The 22,821-nt window shown below is 39.8% G+C and overlaps 3 protein-coding genes and 1 non-coding gene across 11 annotated transcripts in view; 2 read left to right on the top strand and 2 right to left on the bottom strand.

Annotated features, from left to right (window-relative positions):
* The window catches only part of cfap97 (cilia and flagella associated protein 97), a 34,236-nt gene extending 18,364 nt beyond the window's left edge, over positions 1-15,872 (bottom strand). For 3 of the 8 annotated variants that reach the window (XR_003462924.1, XR_003462925.1, XM_027282403.1), the window contains exons 1-4: positions 15,794-15,872; positions 13,652-14,612; positions 12,685-12,965; positions 9,796-9,958 (exon numbers count right to left, since the gene is read on the bottom strand). Coding sequence is in view for 6 of the 8 variants with exons in the window: in XM_027282403.1 (XP_027138204.1) it covers positions 9,796-9,958; positions 12,685-12,965; positions 13,652-14,597 (1,390 nt within the window). In the remaining 2 variants the exon portion in view is untranslated. Of the gene's footprint in view, positions 1-8,331; positions 8,914-9,304; positions 9,377-9,795; positions 9,959-12,684; positions 12,966-13,651; positions 14,613-15,597; positions 15,771-15,793 lie in introns of those variants that run through there. The other 5 variants (XM_019267212.2, XM_019267223.2, XM_019267218.2 and 2 more) reach the window with 5 other exon arrangements.
* slc25a4 (solute carrier family 25 member 4) lies at positions 5,808-8,052 on the top strand. The gene is made up of 4 exons (XM_019271455.2): positions 5,808-6,019; positions 6,665-7,151; positions 7,252-7,392; positions 7,487-8,052. Exons 1-4 carry the CDS (start codon positions 5,909-5,911, stop codon positions 7,642-7,644), a joined length of 897 nt encoding a protein of 298 aa, XP_019127000.1. The 5' UTR covers positions 5,808-5,908; the 3' UTR covers positions 7,645-8,052.
* Positions 15,873-18,327: 2,455 nt separating the features above from the next.
* The window catches only part of ufsp2 (ufm1-specific peptidase 2), a 10,493-nt gene continuing 5,999 nt past the window's right edge, over positions 18,328-22,821 (bottom strand). The window contains exons 3-12 of the mRNA XM_019267178.2: positions 21,214-21,397; positions 21,068-21,134; positions 20,011-20,165; positions 19,723-19,915; positions 19,373-19,519; positions 19,090-19,254; positions 18,882-19,006; positions 18,723-18,799; positions 18,511-18,635; positions 18,328-18,421 (exon numbers count right to left, since the gene is read on the bottom strand). Coding sequence (XP_019122723.2) covers positions 18,335-18,421; positions 18,511-18,635; positions 18,723-18,799; positions 18,882-19,006; positions 19,090-19,254; positions 19,373-19,519; positions 19,723-19,915; positions 20,011-20,165; positions 21,068-21,134; positions 21,214-21,397 — 1,325 coding nt within the window. The 3' untranslated portion in view covers positions 18,328-18,334. The remainder of the gene's footprint in view (positions 18,422-18,510; positions 18,636-18,722; positions 18,800-18,881; positions 19,007-19,089; positions 19,255-19,372; positions 19,520-19,722; positions 19,916-20,010; positions 20,166-21,067; positions 21,135-21,213; positions 21,398-22,821) is intronic.
* trnar-ccu (transfer RNA arginine (anticodon CCU)) lies at positions 20,702-20,774 on the top strand. The gene has a single exon. It is a non-coding gene; the product is annotated as a tRNA-Arg (tRNA).

Here is a 22,821-nt window from a genome sequence, read left to right as displayed (position 1 = left end):
AAACTTGAACACACTTTTTGTCTGTGCAACTATAATTTATAGTGTGTGTTGACTATGTATTTGATAAGGGAAACACATGTGTCTGTAATGTATATTAAGTTATATTCCAACTCATTCTGGCCGATCTCTGATGCCGATACAGATATATGGACATATTTTACTTCCACCTAATTGCAGAGAACAATCTCCTGTAGTGAGATTAACATAATATTATACCTGATCTTATCATGATGGCTCATGACAAGATTATTATTATCATTATTTTTGCTGGTTTGCTGCTCTTTGTTCTTCACAGATTCGAATGGTGGTTTTTAAGAGGGGCAATTAAATTTGTAGTCTTGAAGAAAAAGAAGAAAAAAAATGAATTGGCTTCTCCTTTCATGTCCACTACTCGTGTCACATAAGCATAACAGAACAGACTGTCATATATACAGAAGTTTTTATTTCAGGTCAGTACTGATATTTAATTTTGAAGCCTTTATCGGCTGATACCGATAATATATTGCAGAGCTCCCTAAAGCTATATTTACACTGTACATTTTCATAGGTGCTAGTCCTAGACATGACAGGCAGGTACCGTCAGGAGACAATCGGTACAGAAACAGAATTGTACAGGAGGTATTGCAAATATTGAATAAAATAACGAGGAAACAGATGACCTGTCCGATTTGTGTAAATCACCCTCATGCTGGGGAAAAGTAGCACCTTTGACGGAATAGTACGTCCCCAAAGACATTTGGAAACAAAGTTTTTTGTGCTGAAACCAAGTTCTTAAGAAACTTGTAGTGAAGTAAAACTGCCTGATTTCAGATTTTCCAGCCATACGGGGAACTTAAAGGCATGTTTAGACCAACATACTGGAACCTTTGCCCAACAATTCAAGTTATTACTAGATATTTTCAGATGACGCCGTACAAGGAGAAGTGACGGTCAGCTTTGAGGTCACATTGGACTTCCTACTCTTCACTCACGTCTCGTCTTTCTCTCTCATCATATTCCCTTTCTCCCAGTCTTCGTTTCAGCCCAGCCCTCTTTCTCATGAACTTCTTTTCTTTCTGCCTCTCTCTCTCTCAGCCTGTGTCTCCCACCACCCCCACCTCCTACCATGTCCATCTCTTCGTCTCCCACTGACTGTGTGTCTCCAGGGCTTCCTGATTGGTCATGGGGGATTTCTCATTCTACACAGCAGTGTGTTTATGTGTGTGTGTGTGTGTTTGTCCACCTCTGCCATGGGCACTGCCCTGACTGTGGGTAAGAAACGTCAGCTGTACCTCTCTCTCTCACACACACACATGCTTTTCACTCATATTGTCCCCAGTCATCCTCTTTAACATTAATGAAAACAGGCCAACATCCAATAATGGCACCAAAGAGAAGAAGAGGAGAAACACTTAAATAATCTCCTTCCCCCTGAGCCCCGGAGAGCTCAGTCTCTAAGTCAGCTCAGGAGAACTCAGTGTGCATCCCAGCCTGTTGGATCTGAGGCAAGAGGGATTGTACTAACGTTGTGACGTTAAACACGAGACTCGCAGGATGGAGCATTGTGAGGGAATAAAGAACTAATATGATCTTCTTTCAGGAGGAAACTGAGCTTTTGTTTACACGCAGCCCTGTTGTTCTGCACTGGATAATGCTGCTTGATATATCAGAAATGCACAATGCAATATGTACTGCGTGGAGGTTACCCACTTTGAGAAAGTGAATGATGAAGATGAGAGAAGCTGGAAGGAGATGTCAGCCATATATTCTGTAATAAAGCCTGGCTATTTAAATCTGCAAAGGCGTCCAAAAGAAAACACACAACAGTCCGTGAATTCTGCAGTACAAGGCTTACTGAGACGATTTGGAAAATTACCTACATATTAGCTACTTAAGTAGAGTATATACTTGTCTTGTCTTGGTCTTTAATTGGGCTCAACCTCAAGTCTCAGTCATGACTTGGTCTTAGTTTAGGACTACAACATTGGGTTGAGTATCCAGAGACAATCATCAAATGTGTTTAAACACATTTGTTATTTCTGAGTTTGTCTCTTACTTTGAATGAGTTCATAGAAGAATTAAATCCAAACCTGGATCAAATAGCGGAGTCAGAAGCCACCGGTGGCTCCATGCTGGTGAGTTCTGACCCTAATATCTGTGGTTTTAACCCTGTCTGACATTCATAATCTCCATTATCTTTGAGTCTCTGCTGGTCTAAGATCTGAGGTCTAAGACTGTAGGGGACCAGAGGAATAAAAAAAAAAGATGATTGTCACAGTTGCTTCTTAACAGATAAAAATCAGTGACTGTATTGGCGTTAGAGCCGTGCGTAACGGTTTTTGTGTATGCATGCGTGCATGTTTATGTGTGTGGCGGGGGGTCTAACTGTCTGACACCTGCAGCTCTTCATACTCAAAATGCAAATCCAAGCCCTCACCCCCTCCACGACCCCTCCTTCAATCCAAGGTTACTGAGCAACGACTTTCGCAAATCTAGATCAGATTTAAATAATCACACAAAAAGAGTTTCAACGGCGCTAAACTCGGAATTAAAGCTTTTTTTTTTCTAGAAATAATACGAGAAGAGAAATTTTCTGATGCTGTTGATGTCTTCTCCAACCACGGAAATGGTTACTAGATATTTTTAATTGATAACTCTACATGAGCGACTATTTTGAGTCCTACAAAATAATCTTTCTTGAATATAATTTTCTTTCTTGATAATAATATATGATATATCTTGAATATGAATACGATAAACAGAACAGGCAGGTTGCCTCAGTCTGCATAATTTCTAACACCAATTCCTGGTTATTCTTCTATTTAAAACAAAACAACATGATGACAATGTGCAAAATTTGAGCGGAAGTTTAATTTGTTGTTGCCAAAACAAAATTGATCTAATAATAACTGTTAACTTTAAATATTGGCCTAAAATCAGACAATCCCTGACAGCTCAGAATGAAAAGGAGAAAGATGTGAACTGTGCCAAGTGTTTAGCAAATGTACGTGTAGTGAAACTGCTGACTTTTCCTTGTCTAAAAGCAGGTGCAAGCCCCCGTGTCAGCAAGCATCTGCCTAACCGGAGTGTGCAAGTGAACAAGATACTGAATCCCCAACCAGCTCTAAGGTTGCAGCTTTGCAGCTGAGCCTGACCTCTGACCTGACTGGTGGAGCTACTTAAGGATATTTCCCTGTGGGAGAACAAGTAAAGTGCTGCATTATTTGCATTGTTGTGGAGTGGAGTGTGGAGTAAATGAGGAAAAAGCACCTGTTTACTGGGTACCACAATTGGACCCTGGGGATGTTAGTGATGCTCTTTAATGTGAGTCAGCTCTCTGGTGCCACCCACTGACTGATGTAGACAGCAACAACACAGCATCAGGGAGACGGGAAATGAAGAATCACAACCAAAGCAAGTGCCCGATTAGCAATTACTTGAGTTTACATCAGTTTACTCACTGTGCAACAACAATATAGACTAATGAAGAGAAGTTTCAAGATGCGTTTTATCCTGTTAGTAACTGGGTTTACATCCCCTAACATAAACTAGAAGAATTAGTAAAATTATGTTTGATATTAGGAAAAAATCCCAAGAGTTAGTGTACAGGCTTTAAATAGGGCTATTAGTTTGGTGATATTATTATAAATATAACTGAGGTTTAATTGGTAGTGGTATTACTCCTGGCCTCAACCATAAACTTGACTGTTTCTGAATTAAATTACTTTTGGGCTGTGGGTAAAACAAAAGCAAGGCAGCAGCTTCAGTGCTACTTGAACAGTATGCTGAACATGAACGTGATGCATCACCTCACTGTTTTATCTCGTGTCACACATGCCAATACATTACAGGCAAGGTGCACCATAATATGCAGCTCCTGTTCTAAATGGAGCAACATAATACAAGTAGTAGTCATGAATTAAATTACAGACCTTTTCCAAAAAACAGCCAGCCTCCTTAGCTATGAACTTTTGTGGCTTACCCATCCTATGGAGAGTAACAATGATGGTCCTCTGGCCAGTTGTCAAGTCTGCAGTCTTCCCCATATTTAGTAGATGATTAGAGTGTGACACTCACACAAAATTTAGGCCGGTTTTCTTCACAGTATTCTAATTTTTTGAATTCCTGTTTTCATGGGTTTTCTGAGCTGGAAGCCCGAAATATGTAAAAATAAACAAATAAATACTTGAAATTGTTTAAACTGTGGGCCCTGAATCTATAATCTATGAAAGTTTAATCTTTTTAATGGAGTTATGGAAATAAAGTAAACTTTTCTATGATATTCAAATTTTTTGGAAAGGGTCTGTATGTCATCATGTCGAAATATTCTCTTGAAAAATTAGGTATTTAACAAAATAAATCCTCAACAAAATAAATTAATTTTTTTTAGCTCTCTTCAGATGAAATTTCCTCTCATTTAGAAAGTTATGAAAAATATAAATCTTCATCTTATATTAGTTTGATTTCATCCTGTTAGGAAACACCTTGAAACTGTGGAAGCTTGCCTATGAATCAACGCAGTTCAGCAGCGCCACCTCGTGGCCATGAGCTGGTAGTTACAGGGAAGCCTCAATGAAACTCACTTATCTTATTGTACTATTATTAATATTATTATGATTACATTCTTTTAATTTTAGTTGAATTCAATAGGTCTTTGTGAGATCATTAATTTTCATATTTGAAACAGATATCACATTTTTAAAAGTGCTTATTCTTCTTATTATAATTGCATTATTGCACATATTTGATATCTCATTGTAAGCTGTATGTTTTATCTTTTATATGAATGACGTGGTCTTGGAATCCAACCTGTTATACTTACAGCGTGTCTTGAACTGTATTCAGCCAACTTGGCTTCGTTTGGGATCTCATTACTTTGGATCATGTTGCTGTCTCGTGTCATATCTGACGTCCCACGTGTCAAGTGAGCCAGAATCACACTTCCGGAAAGATATTTCACAATAAAACCGACTGAACCCACTTTGTTTCTTTTTTTGTGGTACTGGTGGAAAGTCTTTTCCGTTCTTACTCGGGCTACCTCGAGCTGACTTGACGTGGGTTTTCAAACAGGTGCCAAAAATGAATGTGCAGCAAAACTGTCAGTGAGCCGAGAGCAGAAAGGCCAGTCTAAAATTAAAAATAAAATAAAATAAGGACAAGTTATGAGTGTAGATTCAACTGAAAAAAACTTTTCTCTTATTTTCCTTTTATCAGGAAAAAAGACAGTTCCCCATCCATCTGACCTCTGACCTAGAAACAACAGGTTGCATTTCAATCTGAAATAATTCTTTAGTGGCCTTAAAGCAAGTTTATGTGTATATATTTAAGCATATTCATAATGAGATGAAGGAAATCATTGTGTGTGGATCTGGAGTTTTTGTCAGGGTCATACAATACAAACTGTGAAATCGCTCAAAAGGTCTATATTCTTTAGGATGGCTGTAAATGTGTCAGAAGTTAATCACATTTAACATACACTACACAGAACTACTTTCTTCATTTTAAGGCTTCTAGAAACTCGACTGACCCCCAAGTGTATGTTTGGATTGTGGATGAGAAGGTTTGGGGCAGTAGGATTTAAGGTAAAATACTTTATCATAATCATGATTTGATTAGATTAAAAATAAATCTGTGTTTTAATACTAATCTAATTACACATATTGTGTCCTTTAAACGTCCCCGGCTTGGCCCCCCACTTCAGGAACATGGCGCACGTCTCGAACTTTAACCTCGGAAATTTATTCAACCTCGTTTATCTGTTTGACAAAATGCAAATCCATCACTCAAAATTCTCGCGATAAATGGCGCCGATATATTAGGGCAGATGGGGGTGCTCTCGTCCATTTGGAGGGGCGTTGGGTTTCCTTGAGGACCTTAGAGGAGTTTGGAACAGTCAGGGGTCTCAGATCAGCACAAGACACATCCAACCATGTCGGACGCGGTGATTAGTTTCATGAAGGACTTTTTGGCAGGTGGTGTTGCCGCTGCCATCTCCAAAACAGCAGTCGCTCCCATTGAGAGAGTCAAGTTGTTGCTGCAGGTAAAATAATTGAACTAATTGTTCTCCAAAGCATGGCCGCATGCTCATTGTTTTGTGCGTAAAGTGTGCGTAAATGTTGGGTTACTGATAAACCAAACGCTTAAATGTAAATCTAGAAAGTCTTTAGCAGAAAAAAAAGTCCAGTTGTGCACCTTGTAAGCTCTTATGATCCGGTGCGTAATGTCAAGGGGCAAGTGTGAGGTCCTGCGTCAGCGTTGGGATGGTTTTACGCACGGGGCTTTGCAGTGCTGCCGATGATGGAAAGGCCTCCCAATATGTGTGTTCAATAAAATGGCCATAACGCTAATTTATGAGCTATTGGTAGGTTTATTACGTTAAGTATTACTCCAATATAACGGATGAGCGCAGTAATATTTAGTGAAATTGAACTGCTATATTTAACTTGAAGCACGTAATCTAATACACAGCAGATTCTCAAGTAACAGGAGTGCCCATGTGGACTGCAAGGCCTACAACTACACAGTAATACCAGGCTGGCAGCTATAAAACACTTCACATATTTTATACAAAAAGTTATGAAAATGCAAAACAAAGTTCCTTTGCGCAAAGTTTTACGAGAGATTTCATCACATTTTAGGGCAGTTATGCGTCTCTCTCATGAGTTTTTATTGTCTTTGCTTGTAGGTCCAGCATGCCAGCAAACAGATCACCGCAGAGATGCAGTACAAGGGAATCATAGACTGTGTGGTAAGAATCCCAAAGGAACAAGGTTTCATCTCCTTCTGGAGAGGCAACTTGGCCAACGTGATCCGTTACTTCCCCACCCAAGCCCTCAACTTCGCCTTCAAAGACAAGTACAAGAAGATCTTCCTCGGTGGTGTGGATCAAAAAACACAATTCTGGCGTTACTTCGCTGGTAATCTAGCATCTGGAGGTGCCGCTGGTGCGACCTCACTCTGCTTCGTCTATCCTCTTGACTTCGCCAGAACCAGACTCGCTGCCGACATCGGCAAAGGCGCATCTGAGAGAGAGTTCACCGGTCTTGGAAACTGCCTCACCAAGATCTTCAAAACCGATGGCCTCAGAGGTCTTTACCTTGGATTCAACGTGTCAGTGCAGGGTATTATCATCTACAGAGCCGCCTACTTCGGATGCTTCGACACAGCTAAAGGTGCGCACATCTGGTTGACCTGACTTTGGTCATGTTTTTAAACGTAGTTTATGTGTATTGTCTCCTGATAACCAGGTGTCTTAACTCATTCCTCTTACAGGTATGCTGCCAGACCCCAAGAATACGCACATCGTCGTCAGCTGGATGATCGCCCAGACTGTCACCGCCGCAGCCGGTATCGTCTCATACCCCTTCGACACTGTCAGACGTCGTATGATGATGCAGTCTGGACGTAAAGGAGGTGAGCGCAACTCATAGTGATGGATACATTTGGCACAATTACGCATTTTACGCATGAGCATAACGCATCACTATCCGTGTCTCCATTTCCACAGCTGACATTATGTACAAGGGCACAATCGACTGCTGGAGGAAGATCTTAAAGGATGAGGGAGGAAAAGCCTTCTTCAAGGGTGCCTGGTCCAACGTGATCAGAGGCATGGGTGGTGCCTTTGTGTTGGTGCTGTATGACGAGATCAAGAAGTTCACATAAAAACTCTCTCATCTCTTAGTCCCCAAGGAAACCCTTCACTTTGTTTAAGTCTTAATTCTTGTGATAGAGTGTTAACAGCTTGTGGTGAATTACATTGTGGGCATGTACCCTTCTGCGACGGCCCGGGACGGGTAGGTATAAGTGACCTGGGTTACCATCCCTCCTCAGAAATCTGTATATATCCCATCTACGACGTGTCAAAAGGCACAAACAGTCTTTGAGTGTGACAAAGTCAAGCCGGTGTTTCAGTGGAGCTCTTGTGATGATGATGATGCAAAGGAGTGATGTCACCACCCTGTCATATAAGCAGTTGCTGAGGCCCATGTGTTGTTATGTCGTGACCATTCTGACCCGTGTGTCCCACCTCACATGTTATTTTATTAAGAATAAAGATTTATTAGTCTAATAGTCCAGTGTTTTTTTATGCTTGTTCTGTTGTCTTGGCAACCCGTCATCTACAGTTAAAAGGTCCAGTGTGTAGGGTTTAGTGCATCTGGCAGTGAGCATCTAATTGAATACCCCTCGCTTCACCCTCTCCTTAAAACATTATTATATTCCTGCTGCCAATAGACACGACCATTTTAAGTTATAAAGTAGCTCACTGCTACCTGTTGGAACAATCAGCTTTTAAAAAAAATAAGGAACAGAATACATCAAACACCAAAATATAATTTCAAATATATATATTTTATATTTGCTTTGCATTTAAAAGCATAATTCTCTATTGCATGATAAATTGTACAAATATGAGAAAAGGGAGGCAAATTAAAACTTTTTTGTAAACATCACTCAGTGAAATAATAAGCATTGAAACGTTGGTTATCTGCTGAAGCCTAGACGATATTTCCAAGAAAAATACAGCTGACTAACTGGTGCAAAGAGTTACTGCAGTATTCAGAAGCCACAACAGAACTATTCCATTACAATAGCTCTAAGCTCATCGATTTGCCATATTTCAGCATTGAAAAGTGGAGAAAAAGTTCATTGTTACAATTGATAAGCACGATGACTTAAATCACAGAATAGTTGATTAAGTGTAGATCCTTTCAGCTTCCTTCCAAATCGAACCTTTTGTGATGAATGAATACCAACAGATGCCACTAAAGGGAACCAGCGATGTGCTTCTTTGTGAATCAGATATCTGTAAACGCCAGTGTTCTCAGCACCAGGCTGATCGGGCTGCATTCAGTTTTTTGGACCTAGGAATTGGTGTGTTGCCGGAGTCAGTGGTGATGGAAACTGCTCTGGAGCTGGCCGGCCTTGGACCTGCTGGTGTGAACGACAGAGAGATATTTAATTTGACAGCAATTATGCAAAAATGCTGAAAATGTAAAATATTTTTAAACATTATTCAATGTTTTATAAACTTTTCGACTAGTGCATTCATTTAAAAGACCAGAGTTTAGGATTTGGTGGCATCTAGCAGTGTAGTTAGTGATTGCAACACCCTCATGTCACCCTCTCCGTCCTAGCATGAAAAGGAAATTACAGTGGTGGCAAAATGTGCAAAAAACACAAAAGGTGGCGGACACTGTGGAAGAGGACCAGTGACCGCTGTCTCTTTGGTGACAAAAGCCTAATGATTGTTATTCTCAGGTGACAAATATCATAGATAGAGCCTTAAAAATGTTTTACCCATAAATAAATGGGTGATTCTTACCGGTATCAGTCATCCACAGCCTGTTTTTACTGTCTGGAAGTCGTCTTCTGTTAACTGAATCTCTGCAGCCATCTGACGGCAGCAGGTGAGACGTGTGATAAATGCACAGCCTTCAATCTGAGAGGAGCATCGCAGCACATTGCCACATGCTCATCCTCTTTGTTTACCTTGATTAATTTGCCACATGCAAACAACACCAGGCTGCTACAGAATGACTACAGGCACTTCTGCTGCTGTCAGTCTGCACGCGCAGGTGCAGCTCCCTCACAAGTTGTCTTAAAGAAATAATCCATATTTCCCAGCCCACATGGTTTAGTCATACATGTTAAGTATTTGTTTGGACAGAGAGAGATACCTATAGCCTTGCTGTGATGAAGAAACATGCTGTTCGCTATTCAAACAGTCCTTGTGTGAGCAGGTATTCAATCACCATGTTGTCATATTAATAGGGTATATAAATTATTAATAATGTGTTACCTACAGTTACCTACCTGAGGATGTCCTGCTGGTAGACCTCTCTTTCTTTGTGGTGGACATAGAGATGGAATACGAAGGACCTCCCAGGTATCCAACGTGTCGCTGGTAGTCTGCCAGTTGTTCTGAGCGTTTTAGACCAGGTGTTGCCTTGACGGACTCCAGCCTCTTTAGAAAAGCCTGAACAGAACATAATGACATTTTTTTATCTGGTTAATAATAATCAGAAACATACTGTAAATGGTAATAATCCTGGCACACTGTTAAAAACCATCAGTTGTAATGTGAATTTTCTGTCGTGTTCACCTTGGAAAGAGCATATTGGGAAAGCTATCGATCATTTTGAATATAAAAGTAATTCATAATATCTTGCTCTTAAAGTCGGCAGTGCCTCTGAGCATGTGTTACACCAGAAATCAACCATGAAACCTAAAAATGCAGCAAGGATCACTGGCAGGATTAACAATTTTTTTTACAAGCAGCAAATAGCAGAAACTGGTACACAAGTAGTAAGTTAAAATATAAAAAGGAAAAGTAAAGAAGAACAATACCATATGTAAAAGACAAAAACAAAACAAAAGGAAGGTGACAGTTAAAGAAATGTTTTCAGTTGTTCACAGAGGGTGGGGTAGGGCATTACTTATGTTTACACCCACACCAGATAGTTACACATACACCTGCAATTTCTGTCTGGTTGGCTACTACTGTTCATACTGTATATACCTTAGTATTCATATAAATAGTTTTATCCATTTATCTGTTATTAATATATCTCTATATGTACTTTATGAAATAAACATGTCAAATGTTTCTTATTCTAGTTAAAAGCTTGGCAGCAGACTTCTGAATTTATTACTTTATTTTATCAATGGATTGTTTAGGAAGACTGATGAAAATGAGATTACAGTAATCTAATCTACTTTAAAATAATCTACTTTAAATAATTTCCCCCTGGGATTATTAAAGTACTTCTGATTCTGATTCTGAAATAAATACATGAATGAGTTTTATGGCATTTAGTTAAGATGGTTATACTTTTAAAAATATATAACCATACAATACAATGTGTAAAACAAGAAGTGTTCATCCATACCATTCATTAAATAAACAAGTATTTGCCTCAGTGATAAAGCACAAGCAGTCCCCATTCCACATCTCCTGGTTAGATTACAGAACACAGAAAATATCTGGTACTTCACAGCAAACACAACCAACCGAACAGCATGAGGCAAAACAGTGTTGGCAAGTGGCTGAATGTCATACATGCAGTCACACTCCCACATGCATGCTGTGCAGAAACCGCTCAGTAAGCTAAAACTCCACGTGAAGCAACGCAAAAAGCTCAATAGTCAAGAGACAGTTCTACTCAAGTTCACAAGTCCTCCAGAGGTCAGAAAAAGACACTGCAGGCATCTATTTGCAGTCAGAGTGGCCATCTACTGCAAATAATTTGAAATCTCTTCAAATTAAGTCCAGCCCTCTGTATTAATATCACTTCTTTAATAGAAAATTAATATTTAATGTGTAACTGGCCAATCTGGACATACACAGAACTAGTTGTACTTGTGCAGGACAAACGGGGTGTCTTCCATGCGATGTGTGGAGTGGCAGATTCAGTTACTTCACTCTAAGAATAGATAGCACAGAAAAGCACTTCTGACAACGTAGAGACTCAAGAGAGAGAGTAAGAGAACAGTCTGTCCTGAAAATGACTGGATCACGTTTCTTGAATAAAACAACAATCAGGATTCATGTAAATCACAAATCAGTGATGATGAGAGAGATACAGTATGTGACAGCATCGGTTAATCAGTGCAGGTTCTCTGTGTTCACTTAAACCACCTGTGAGAGGAGGCAGCTACTCTCTGCTGGCTGTCAATTATAAGTTCTTGAACTCTCTTTTTCTCGCCCTGTGTCTCACAAAGTGGTCGAGCGGGGTTAATATATGGGGTGAGAGGCTAAAGCTGCAGATGCCGAAGTGTCTATAATGTCACTCTGTGGCGCTCGTGCGAGCCTGCCACCTGCTGCCATCAGTCCAAGTCCATCCGTGTCTGCTTTCAGGGGTGGCACCCCGAGTCTGACAGCGACTAACTACAATCGAGCAAACTAGTGTCCTTGAGGAAAGACATTACAGGTGAAACATTTAATTACTAGATATCGCTGTGAAACTCTTCAGCTGATTACTTACAGGTTTTTCTAAAATTGTATGTTCAAATATGCAAATGAGGCATTCTCTAATGCTAACTTTTGATGAAATCCACAGGCACAAATTGACGTGTAGTAAAATAAACACCTAAATGTGTATTTTGTACATTTTCTTGTCAAGTAAAATAAGCTAAAGTGTTAAAAAGGGGGAAAAACTATTAAAATAATAACTGCAGATAATCACAAAGGTTACAAGAATATGTTAATCAGTTATGACAATTATGGCTGAATACTTAAAAACTACTTAACCTGCAGATTCTCCTAGGAAACGATAACCTGATTGATTCAAATAAAATCAGAGATTTGATTAAAAATACAGCAGTATGTGATAGACTGATGTGCAGACATGTTTTAGAAAATAAAACAGGTAACAGTAAATAAATCTAGTGGACTGGAGACAACTGAATGCATTGTTTACAGTCTGAAAATGAAATAAATATATATGAGAAGCTGGCTGCAATGATTGAGTGTGAAATCTGTAAGGAGGATATTATAATGCATGACATAAAGACATAATGTAATCTAAAATTATTAGAAGAGCTCATCTGAAGGTAGATTAGAAACATCAGCAAACATCAATAACACTGAGCTACAGATAATAAAACAACAAACTAATAAAAACACAGGCTTTTCTAAATGTATACTAAGGTTTAGGGACTATATTAAAATGAGTGTCGATTCACGCCGGAGGCAAAACTCACCAGGTTCTCCCTCTCGATGCGTTGCTGTTCCCGCTGTCTGTTGAGCGCGCTGTGGGACAGGCGATTGAGCGGCGACTTGCTGGCCATACGGGTTTTCTTTCCCGTTGCGCTTCCTGGTCTGGGCCCTGGAGAAAGGCGTGAAAGCTCACGAAGAAGTCGCTGGTTCTCGCGATCGATGCATCGGACCTCATCGTTGGTGAACGAGTAGTTCTTCCTGTTTCTTCCTCCAGGACAGTGGAGGACCAGTTTACCCCCAAGCTGACTCTCTGAACTCAGAGAACCTGAGGGATAAACACATTTGTTGTTGGTCTGTTGATGTTTGGTACAAATGTGAATTCTGAACACATCAGTGGAAACACAACTACAATCTACTCACTCGTATGTCAACCAGAGCTAGGGAACTAAAAAATCTGTGTTCATGTATAGAACAGGTTCATGTAGAAGTAAGCAGGTTAACTGATTTTACTTCCTTATGAAAGAAGGGTTTGTTACTCAGTCAAGTGAGACTGGAGATGAAGTTCATTTTATGCTTTACTGCTCATTACATGATGATTGTTTGACACACTTTTGAGTCAAATGTGCATTATTTCTGCTTCTAGATGCAAGAAACTTTTAGGAAAACTTTTTATTTGTTGAATTTAGGGGAGAGGGCAAAGTTCTTTGTTAGCAATGTTATGTTATCTGTAAGAAGTTATGTCTTAAAAATGTTTCACTGCTTGCCTGGGGACGGTACAATAAATAATATAAATACCATGATACAAGTCTAAACAAGCATTTATAGTATTAGTATTATAGTTAATACTTCTATCTTATTTGATTTAGAAAATCCTTCAAATCTACTTCTACTACAACACTAAGGATGAAGTATCACAAGTTGATGTTTCTTAATTAAAAATGTTGGGAACGACTGGTATAAAGCAAAGAGCATGGCGAACATAAGTGACAAGAACAGCACAAGTTTACTCACACTCATCCACATCCTGTTCCGAGTCCTCATCCTGATGTACGGTGCTAAGGCCACTGGAGGGCACACTCTCCTGCTGCTGCTGCTGCTGCTGCTGGTCTTTAAGGCTTCCCTCCTCAGCCTCTGTGTGGTTCAGGTCCAACGACTGGAGAGGGCTGCAGTCAGGGGAGGAGAGCGGGCTGACATCTGTCACTGTATCATCTGACTCCTCTCTATGGCCGGCAGGCACATCCCGAGATCCCGTCGAGCCCGCCCGGATCCCTCGCACTCCAGGAAATAAAGCAGACCTGTTGGGCTTGGGAAGGGCGGGGGAGTCCAAACTGCGTCTCCCATAGCTACTGCTACAAGAGCTCTCCGAGTCTGCGTCCACGCTGGCCTCGGTGGAAGTGGGGGATGGACTTCGAGTGCGCCGGCTTCTTAGCCGTCTTTTAGGGGATTGTTTATTTCTCCCTTTTGAGTGTTTGGGACTGGATGATAATGCTTCTTCTTCAGACTCATTTGGACTCTCACTGTACACATCCTTATAATGTGCTTCTCTGGCATCAGCCAACATAGCCATAAAAGTCCCAGAGGACCTTTTAGAGTGGAAATTAGAGTCTTCTTCAGTATCACTACAATTATTGATGACTTTATCTGATGTGCAGGCAACCGATGATAGGCTTGACGCTCTGCTCCTCTGTTCTACCTTTGATTGAAAGCTGTTTTCTTTCTTTTCTGCTCTGTTGCTACTGTTATTCTCAGCTGTCTTCGGCTGTTTTTTAGTCTTATCACTCCTCGGGGACAAACCACCTTCTCTGTGTTCGGTCTGTTTTGCATGTAGCCTCTCCTGTGCTGGTGGAATCTCTTTTTCAACCTTCTCCGTCTTCTTCCCTCCATCTCCGCCGGCATCAGAGTCACTGTCGAAAAACGAATGATCAACTTCACCTTCTAGATCACTGGGGTTGAACATGGCAGCACGCTAAACCTGTTAGGAAATATAAAATCGAAATGTTAGAGAACTTTTAACACGTGCATCTATTAATCCAAACTGTGCTGCTGCATTTTAGAGACTGAATGCAATTTTTCTACCACTCCATCGGGCTTCTTTTAGTTCCTTAAAAACATCTTAGCAACCTCTAGAAACTTGATTACATTGTGATGTTGAAGCTAAGCTGACATCCATCATGGACAACACCTCTCACCCCCTACATGACACTGTGGCGTCCCTGAGCAGCTCCTTCAGCAGCAGACTGCTACACCCACGCTGTAAGAAGAGGTTCAGCAGGTCTATTTCTATTTTATTTCATTTATACCCTGCAGTTATTATTTATATCATGGTCACTTACTTTTGTAATATTATTTATACTATGGACACTTAACATTACAATACTCTTTTTATATATCCTGCAACTTTTATCCTTAGTACTTGTCTGTTTTGAAGGTTGATTGTTTTTCATGTCTGTTATTGTGTTTTTTGTGTTTTTTTTTTGCCTTTTCTACTTTTTTCTAACTCTGTAGTGTATGCTACACTTTCCTCTGCTGCTGTAGCAAGTAAATATCCCCATGGTGGGATGAATAAAGTATATCTAATCTAATCTGATCTAATCTAATCTAATCTAATCTAAACTGTGCTGCTGCATTTTAGAGATTGAATGCACTCTTTCTACCACTCCATTGGGCTGAAAATCAAGTCTACATTTATCATATCTTCTCTTTGTGAGATATCAGTTAAGACTTTTCAATCTGCATTTACATACAATGTATTACCACACAAAAAATAATGTAAACACTGACAAAAGCTGATTCAGACTTAATGAAGATGGTAGCAGGTTGCAGGCTAATTCAATACAAACCATTAAAAAAACATAAATGGAAACAAATAGCTGTAGGATAAACTACACCTTAAAACATCAAACTCTATAAAACTCATTTTAATATGCGTCACTTAGCATCAAACATGTCGCTTGTACCGTTAAAGCCTTAAGGTGGCTAGCTTGATAGCTAGCATCATTTACTCCAGTTTATACGTGTAAGGCAAATATATCACCATCCCTGGCTCGACAGACAGTGTCTCAGATGAAGTACGGCTGCGTGCGCTTCTTCAGAGATGCTGTGTTCCGCTGAGAAAACGTGAAAGTGTGGAAGTGAAGCGCTTTAAAAACAAACCTTTAGCTAGCGGCTCTTCAGCTGGCTGCTGCTGCTGTGAGTTGTAACTAGGCAACGTCACTTCCTGGCAACGGTTGCTGCGCAGTAGAGCTCTGCAATATAAAGTCTTGCTCGTGCGCTCGACCGTTAAGTGCTCTAATTAATCCGATTAATTTAATATTATTTAAAAAACAAATGATGAAAGTGAAATCATTTCAATCAAACAAGCAAAAGACCTCAAAGTCAAAGTGTCGTCTGAAGTTATAAATATAACGGTTTGTAGTATTGAATTTAATATATAGTAAATTAATAATATATAAATAATATTAAGTTTTTTAAATTTCCCAATCAGAATCAGAAAAATTTTAATAATCCCAGGGGGAAATTATTTTTACATACTCTAGGTATACAAACAAACAAAAACAACATATGTAAACAAGAACCATCTATTAAGAATTACATATAAATATATATATATATATATAATATATATTTATAGTATATATATATATATATATATATATATATAAGGTATATAAAATGTATATAAAAAATCAAATTTACAGTTAAATAATGTGCAACAACTGCAAAAAGAGTGATTGACTGTGTTTGTGTCAGATTACAGAAGGGGGTGAAGATGATGGTGATCGGCTAACAATAAACAAGGAGAGTTGGCATACATTACATGAGCACATTATGAGTCATTAAGAAGTTTTTAACTCTCACAGAAACACTAACCTAGACAAATGTAGTGGAATAAATAGTACAATATTTGCCTCTCAAATACAGTAGAGCAATAAATGTAAGTACTCTAGTAAAGTACTTCAAATTTAAGTAAATGTATTTAGTTACATTCCACCACTGTGGTTAAATAAATGGTATGTGTTTATAGCACATTTTAATAAATGTGTTGAGTCGACATATGGTACATTTGCATATTATGAGTGAGTCAGCTCTACAATTGTGTGTTTGTTTGTATTTATTCTATTAAGTGAATTATTCATTGTTATATTATGACTGATTTTCTTGGGTGACAGGCATCAACATATTAATACAATCTGGCCACTGAGCAGCTTCTCAGCACCATATGCACAGCATATAAGCTAACAGAGAAAAACAAATAAAAAGTTTCACTGCAGTGATTTGTCTTTTTCAGTTAAAGGCTTAAACATATTAAGAATCAGAAGTGGTAGAGGAACAGACAGGAGGTCATGTAGTTTTTCCTTGGGGATCTATTATGCCATAGTAACTGCTCCCCCTAGTGCATACCCATTAACAAGAAAGGGGATTATGTGAAGGCGCGTCCCCTGACATTGCGATTTGTCACGGGTTTTCTCTTAATAACATTGTTAGACCTAGAAGTGACACACACACGAATGAAATACCAATGTCCTGGGACAAAAGGACTGGAGTGAATCTAGAGTTTAAACCTGTGTCTGGTCACTGTCATACAATTTACATGCCAATGCAGGATGGGTAGTGATGGGATTTGAATGGGGGTATTTCTGTCACAGTCCCACACAATCAGGCCATGTATGAGAACGTTTCTGTGACCTCTAAAGAAAATTCACATTTCATTATGCCTACTGGTGAGAAAAGCATTTGACTCTGGCAACTGAGTGGTTGTGAAAACTCAATTACAGGGAGTTATTGTTTTACAATAATGGGCTGTGTCAGAGGGGTCAGTAGCACAGATTGGGCTACTACATCTCTACACAAATAGTTCTCAGAGTGGGACTCACAGGAGCGGCCGGGGGTCCTTTAAATGTTTCCAGGGGGTCTACAGTTAAATGAGGATTAGTGTAATTTCACTTTAATTTATTCACTAGCAAATACATATATATCATAGAATGCATAAGAATGAGTGTAATTCATTCAAAACAATAATCCTTCAGTGTAATTATTTGTCCAGTGTCCTGTGTTACTTGGTTGTCTGTTGTTTTATTGTCTGTGAAATGAGCTCATTATAATTTCCGAAAGCCCAATGTAATGTCTTCACAATGTATGTCTTGTTTCCAATCAGCCTCAAACCCAAAGACATTCAATCGACTCTCACGTGACAAAGCAAAACATCAAATTGTCATAATTTGAGAAGCTAGAATCGGTGACATGGCCATTTAAATAAAAATACTTTTGAGAATTTAAAAAGGAACAAAGGAAAATTGAGGACTGTAAAATACGTGGTACAGTTTAACGATGAGTAGAAAATGCCTTCTACATGCGTTCATGTCATCCAGCAACAGAAGGGAGTCAAGGCCACATTTTACATCTCAGTCATGTTGGCTTAGTTTGTCTACAGATGACACTGAGCAATGACCAAACTCAAAACAAAACGTCTTTGTCACACTTTGAAAATGCCAAGTCCAGATCAATTTCTCTTTTACATATAAATATATATCCATCTCTAGATGTGCCTTTGTTGCTAAGACAACACTTTATGTAAGACTTGACTAATCTGAATTATCATTATTACAGGAATTAATAAAACTTTCAAAGTTGAACAAACAGGTTCTGCAGGTGCTTTACAGATGATGTCCGTTGGAAAAAAAATGTTGTGAAAGTTCAGATGATCTTCGGCCTCTGAGGCAGACACAGATTATAATAAGCAGTTTGATCCCAAAACTCTGGTCCTTTCCAGCCACACCAGCCCTGAAAAGACAACATACATATCATACGCAACATTTTACAGCACATGAAGATGTATATTTCCCAGAGATGTAGGCGTTTCGAACAGTTACCTTGTCTGTGATAACCTGTAAGTCCTCTGCTCCGGTGTAATGTGGATCTAAGATGAGGTATCGGATCTGCCCGGTGGTCTCACTCCACGCCACACCTAGAATAGTGTGAGCTAAAACTCCCCCTCCTGCAACACAAGAAGTACAAGTAAATGAGATGTTACTTAGTCTAGCTTTGTTCTCTTAGGAACAATTCTTAAGTAGTTCCAGCTTACCAATCATGATAGGAGTTCCTTCGGTAAGGAAGTGGTTGGCCAGTTCTCTGCCTTTGGAGGCCAACTCCGAACCTTGACTAAAGAGTACAAACATTTATGATCAGATAAATCCAAATAATAATATGTACATCATCAAACTAGGTGTTATCGATAACACACCTCACAAACATGATCTTGGAAGTGACCTCAAGCAGCTGGTTCAGAACAGCCTGAACCTCGATGGATCCGATCCACTGCCGTGATCCGACAAAGGACGCCTGTTTGTCTCCGACATCCACCAAAGCCTGGAGAGAGAAACCCATTTGATCAGTTCTGTTGTATTGTGGTAGTTATGCTGTGCATCATATCTACGGGATTACTACTGTACCTGTTGGATCTCCTTGTGTGTGGGCACAGGCCGCTCTGTGTAGCCTTGCTGCTGGAACCAGGAGCAGATGGTCTGCAGGGAGCGATAAGCACAGCCCCAACCATTGTCATCCATATGATCCTGCATGTAGTGGTGGTAGCTGTAGATCCCCTGGACCAAGTACACCTAGAAAAGACACGCAAACACACACATGAGAAAAGGGGCTACTATTCATTGCAGAGTATGTCTTAGTATCCATCTTTAAAAAGAAGAGACAGATTGTTAATCTGGTAGTTGTCCGTACCTTTCCATTTTCCAGGGTGGGATGTGTGAGGAATAGGTGAGGGTTTCGAAGGTAACCATCTTTGTAGGGTTCATTGGGAAAGTGGTAAGCGTTGGCTCTTCTAAAAAAGGGCCAGTCATCTGGCAGCTCGAACTGTTGATGCAATTCCTATGGAGAAAGACATTTTGAGTGAAATGTAATAAAAAAGTGTTAAAAACAAACAAAGATCAACTAGTATTTCATGCACAATGAGCTGAATTGACTGCATGTTAGCTGGACATGAATTCATCTCTATGCTGTATGTTGTTTGAACAATGAATGTAAGGGGAACTTCATGTTGTTTAGGATTTTAAAGAATCTGCGGTTCTTACCTTGCGTTGTGTCTCTAGTTGGCTGTCAGGGACTCCTGCTGGGTAAACCACTGTCACAAGTCCTTTTGGCTCTGGAAGGAGGAAGTGGAGCGGTTCAGGTTTCACTAGTGAGGTCCCCTTCATGTGCTGCAGGGTCACTTTCTCCATCTCACACAGCTGATGAGTCAGCGCCGCCAACAGGCGCTCAAAGGCACTGCAACAGCAAAACGAAAAGCTTTCTCAGTGAGAGACAACGTCGTGACTGGTGGCGAGTAATATAAAATCCCATGTCTTTAAGGTGAGACATACTCTTTGATTGTGTCGTTGCAGGTGGTTCGGATGACACAGTCTATGGGAAGAGTTGTAGACAGGAAATGGGATTTCTGGACTGTTTTGCTGAGGATCGGAGCTGAAACAGGGCCAGTCTTCGTCACCTCCATCATCAGGCGAAGGTTGATGACATTCTGAGCGACAAGTGTGGATTTACATTCAAGCTCAAGCACACAAAGACAACCTAAGGCCTTAGGTTTGTAGCTGAAGTTGATTAAGCGATGTCAATCAACAGGAAAATTAATCTGCAACTATTTTTAGACTCAATTGATTGTACATTTTTGTACATTAAAACCAAAAATGCGAAAAAAAAGTCACTTGTTCTAGCTTCTTAAACATGAGCACTTGTTTTTGTCATACTTGTGTGGTAGTAAACTGAATTTTAGACTATTGGTCAGATAAAACAAGACAACCGAAAACGTCACCTTGAACTTTTTTCTTACTTTTATCTGACTTGATCTTTAGACTAAAACAATTAATGTGCTGTGTAGCCAACAATGAACAATGCTCATGATCCACTGATGTTCCATTACACAAAATCACTCTCTATGTACACTATCTGTACATAGAAAATGGACTTAAAAAGGGATAACAGTGCCAGTGTTACCACAACTGAACACTGACACGTGCACAATACCCCACCCCACCCCCACCAACAGCAGTTGTAGAAGCCCCAGTGGCCTAATGGATAAGGCACTGGCCTCCTAAGCCAGGGATTGTGGGTTCGAGTCCCATCTGGGGTGAATAGCAGTGTGGTGTAGCATTAACATGCTGGGAGTGGTACCCAGAGGTTAAGACACGCGAACCATCCTCTGCTATAATGCCATTTTTGTTATTAAAAGAAACCAGATATCTTTGGATTCAGCACTGGAGGTCACATAAAATGACATTTTTCATTTTTATACTATGGAAATTTCTAAGATGTTATGTGAGATACCTGGATTACATGGTGAAAATTTAAAAAAGTAAAAAAAAAAAATCACTATCACTACAGAAAACTCGTCCAATAATCTCCATATTCAAAACGTGTACATACCACTGCTGAACTTTTTTTGCTTTTCTTTTTTGCAGATCTCTTGCCGGCACTCTCCTGTTCATCCGTCCTGGAACAAATCCATAAAAAATGACTATTCAGCCAAACCGAAAACAAAAATAGTCTGAAATACATTTTTAAAAACTTACTGTATCCACTGATGCAAGTCTTCACACAGCGTGTCTGGAGAGATTTCTTCAGGTGTTGCATGAATGCCTCTGTTTGGCCAAATAATAACGGGACTGTCACAGACGGTTAGAACACAGGATTCAGATTTCACCTGAGAGTGAAGCGTCTGAAATGTTCTCGAGATGACTTTGTGCGTGTGCAGCGCTGAAAGAAGACAGACACACAATATTACCATATGACCTTTACCATTGCTACACTGCTACACTACATATGATATTTTATATCCTGCTGGTACTGTTTTATTCTTGCTTCCATATGAAACTTTAACAGTGCATATCTATTTATTTGTACTGCACAAAATTAATTCATCTCTATCTAATAACTACAACTAGAATCCTATCATCAGCATTTTACTATGGTTTACCGTCTACTCTGCTCTGCACCTGCCTCTAGGCTAGAGCAGACCACCAGGAAACAGAGTTGAACCTACAAGTGAGGAAACCAAATTTACGTCCTTTGCTTTGTTTTCCGGGGATTTAAATTTTTCAAGCAGGAGGAGTTTGCATTCTATACTCAAAGTTTATATTCCACAATTCCACATAATACATTTTTAAGACTGATTAAGGACAAGCTAGTTAATTCAAATCATGGGATTTCCTATTTTTCCACAAATATTATTTCTACATTAGGGCTATCATGTAGGAAAATCAGTTTGCCAAAAAGGGGCGGCTGTGGCTTGCAGGTAGAGCGTCCACTAATGATCGGTTCAATCCCCGGCTCCTCCAATCTACATGTCGAAGTGACCTTGGGCAAGATACTGATCCTCCCAAATTGCTCCCGAAGGCTGTGCCATCGGTGTGAATGAGAAGGTGAATGAGATATGTAGTGTAAAAGTGCTTTGAGTGGTCAGAAGACTAGAAAGGTGCTATATAAAGTACAGTACATTTACCAAAAAGTTAAATGTATATAGAATGAACATTTAACAAACTGTTGGTGTCTAATAAAAGATTAATTACTCATGGTAGGTGTGGTTACATTGGGGTATTTGGTATTTTCCAGGCTATGGTCCTGCAGGTACTGTTAGGAAAGTTTGTGGATATTTTCACATAACAGATAAAAGGTGCATGATGAGAGGAGCAAGGAAAGTAAACCCTGTGAACAAAATAGCCACCCCAAATCATGCTGTGTTTGTGCCAGCACTTCTTTTACTGTAGGCAACGTCACGGCTACACGTTTGTTACCCTCTTGCTGCTCTCACAGAGGATTCCATTCCATTATTTCGAAGCAGAGAAAAAGTCACAATGCCTCGTTTTGACGGATGGGGATACGTGCGAGAAGAAAATTGCTGGTAAAAATACCAGAAGATGAATTCATTCAATTCAATTCAGTCAAGACATTTGATCAATATGTTACGACATGTTACGACCCCACCCACCCCAACCACCACTTCTTCAGCCTCCTGCCTTCCGGGAGGAGAATGAGGAGCCTCCAGACAAGAACCAGCAGACTGAGAGACAGCTTCATGCACCTGGCCATCAGGATGCTGAACTCCCTCCCAGTACTGCCCCCCCTTCCTTTTCCGCCCGCTGCCCCCACAAACTCTGGACACTGCTGACCCCCCCCAAAAG

This window comes from Larimichthys crocea, chromosome X, assembly GCF_000972845.2.
Source record: "Larimichthys crocea isolate SSNF chromosome X, L_crocea_2.0, whole genome shotgun sequence".
NCBI classification, from domain to species: Eukaryota; Metazoa; Chordata; class Actinopteri; family Sciaenidae; genus Larimichthys; species Larimichthys crocea.
The sequence above is the reverse complement of the archived record's forward strand: the minus strand, read 5'-3'. Positions and strand labels throughout refer to the sequence as shown.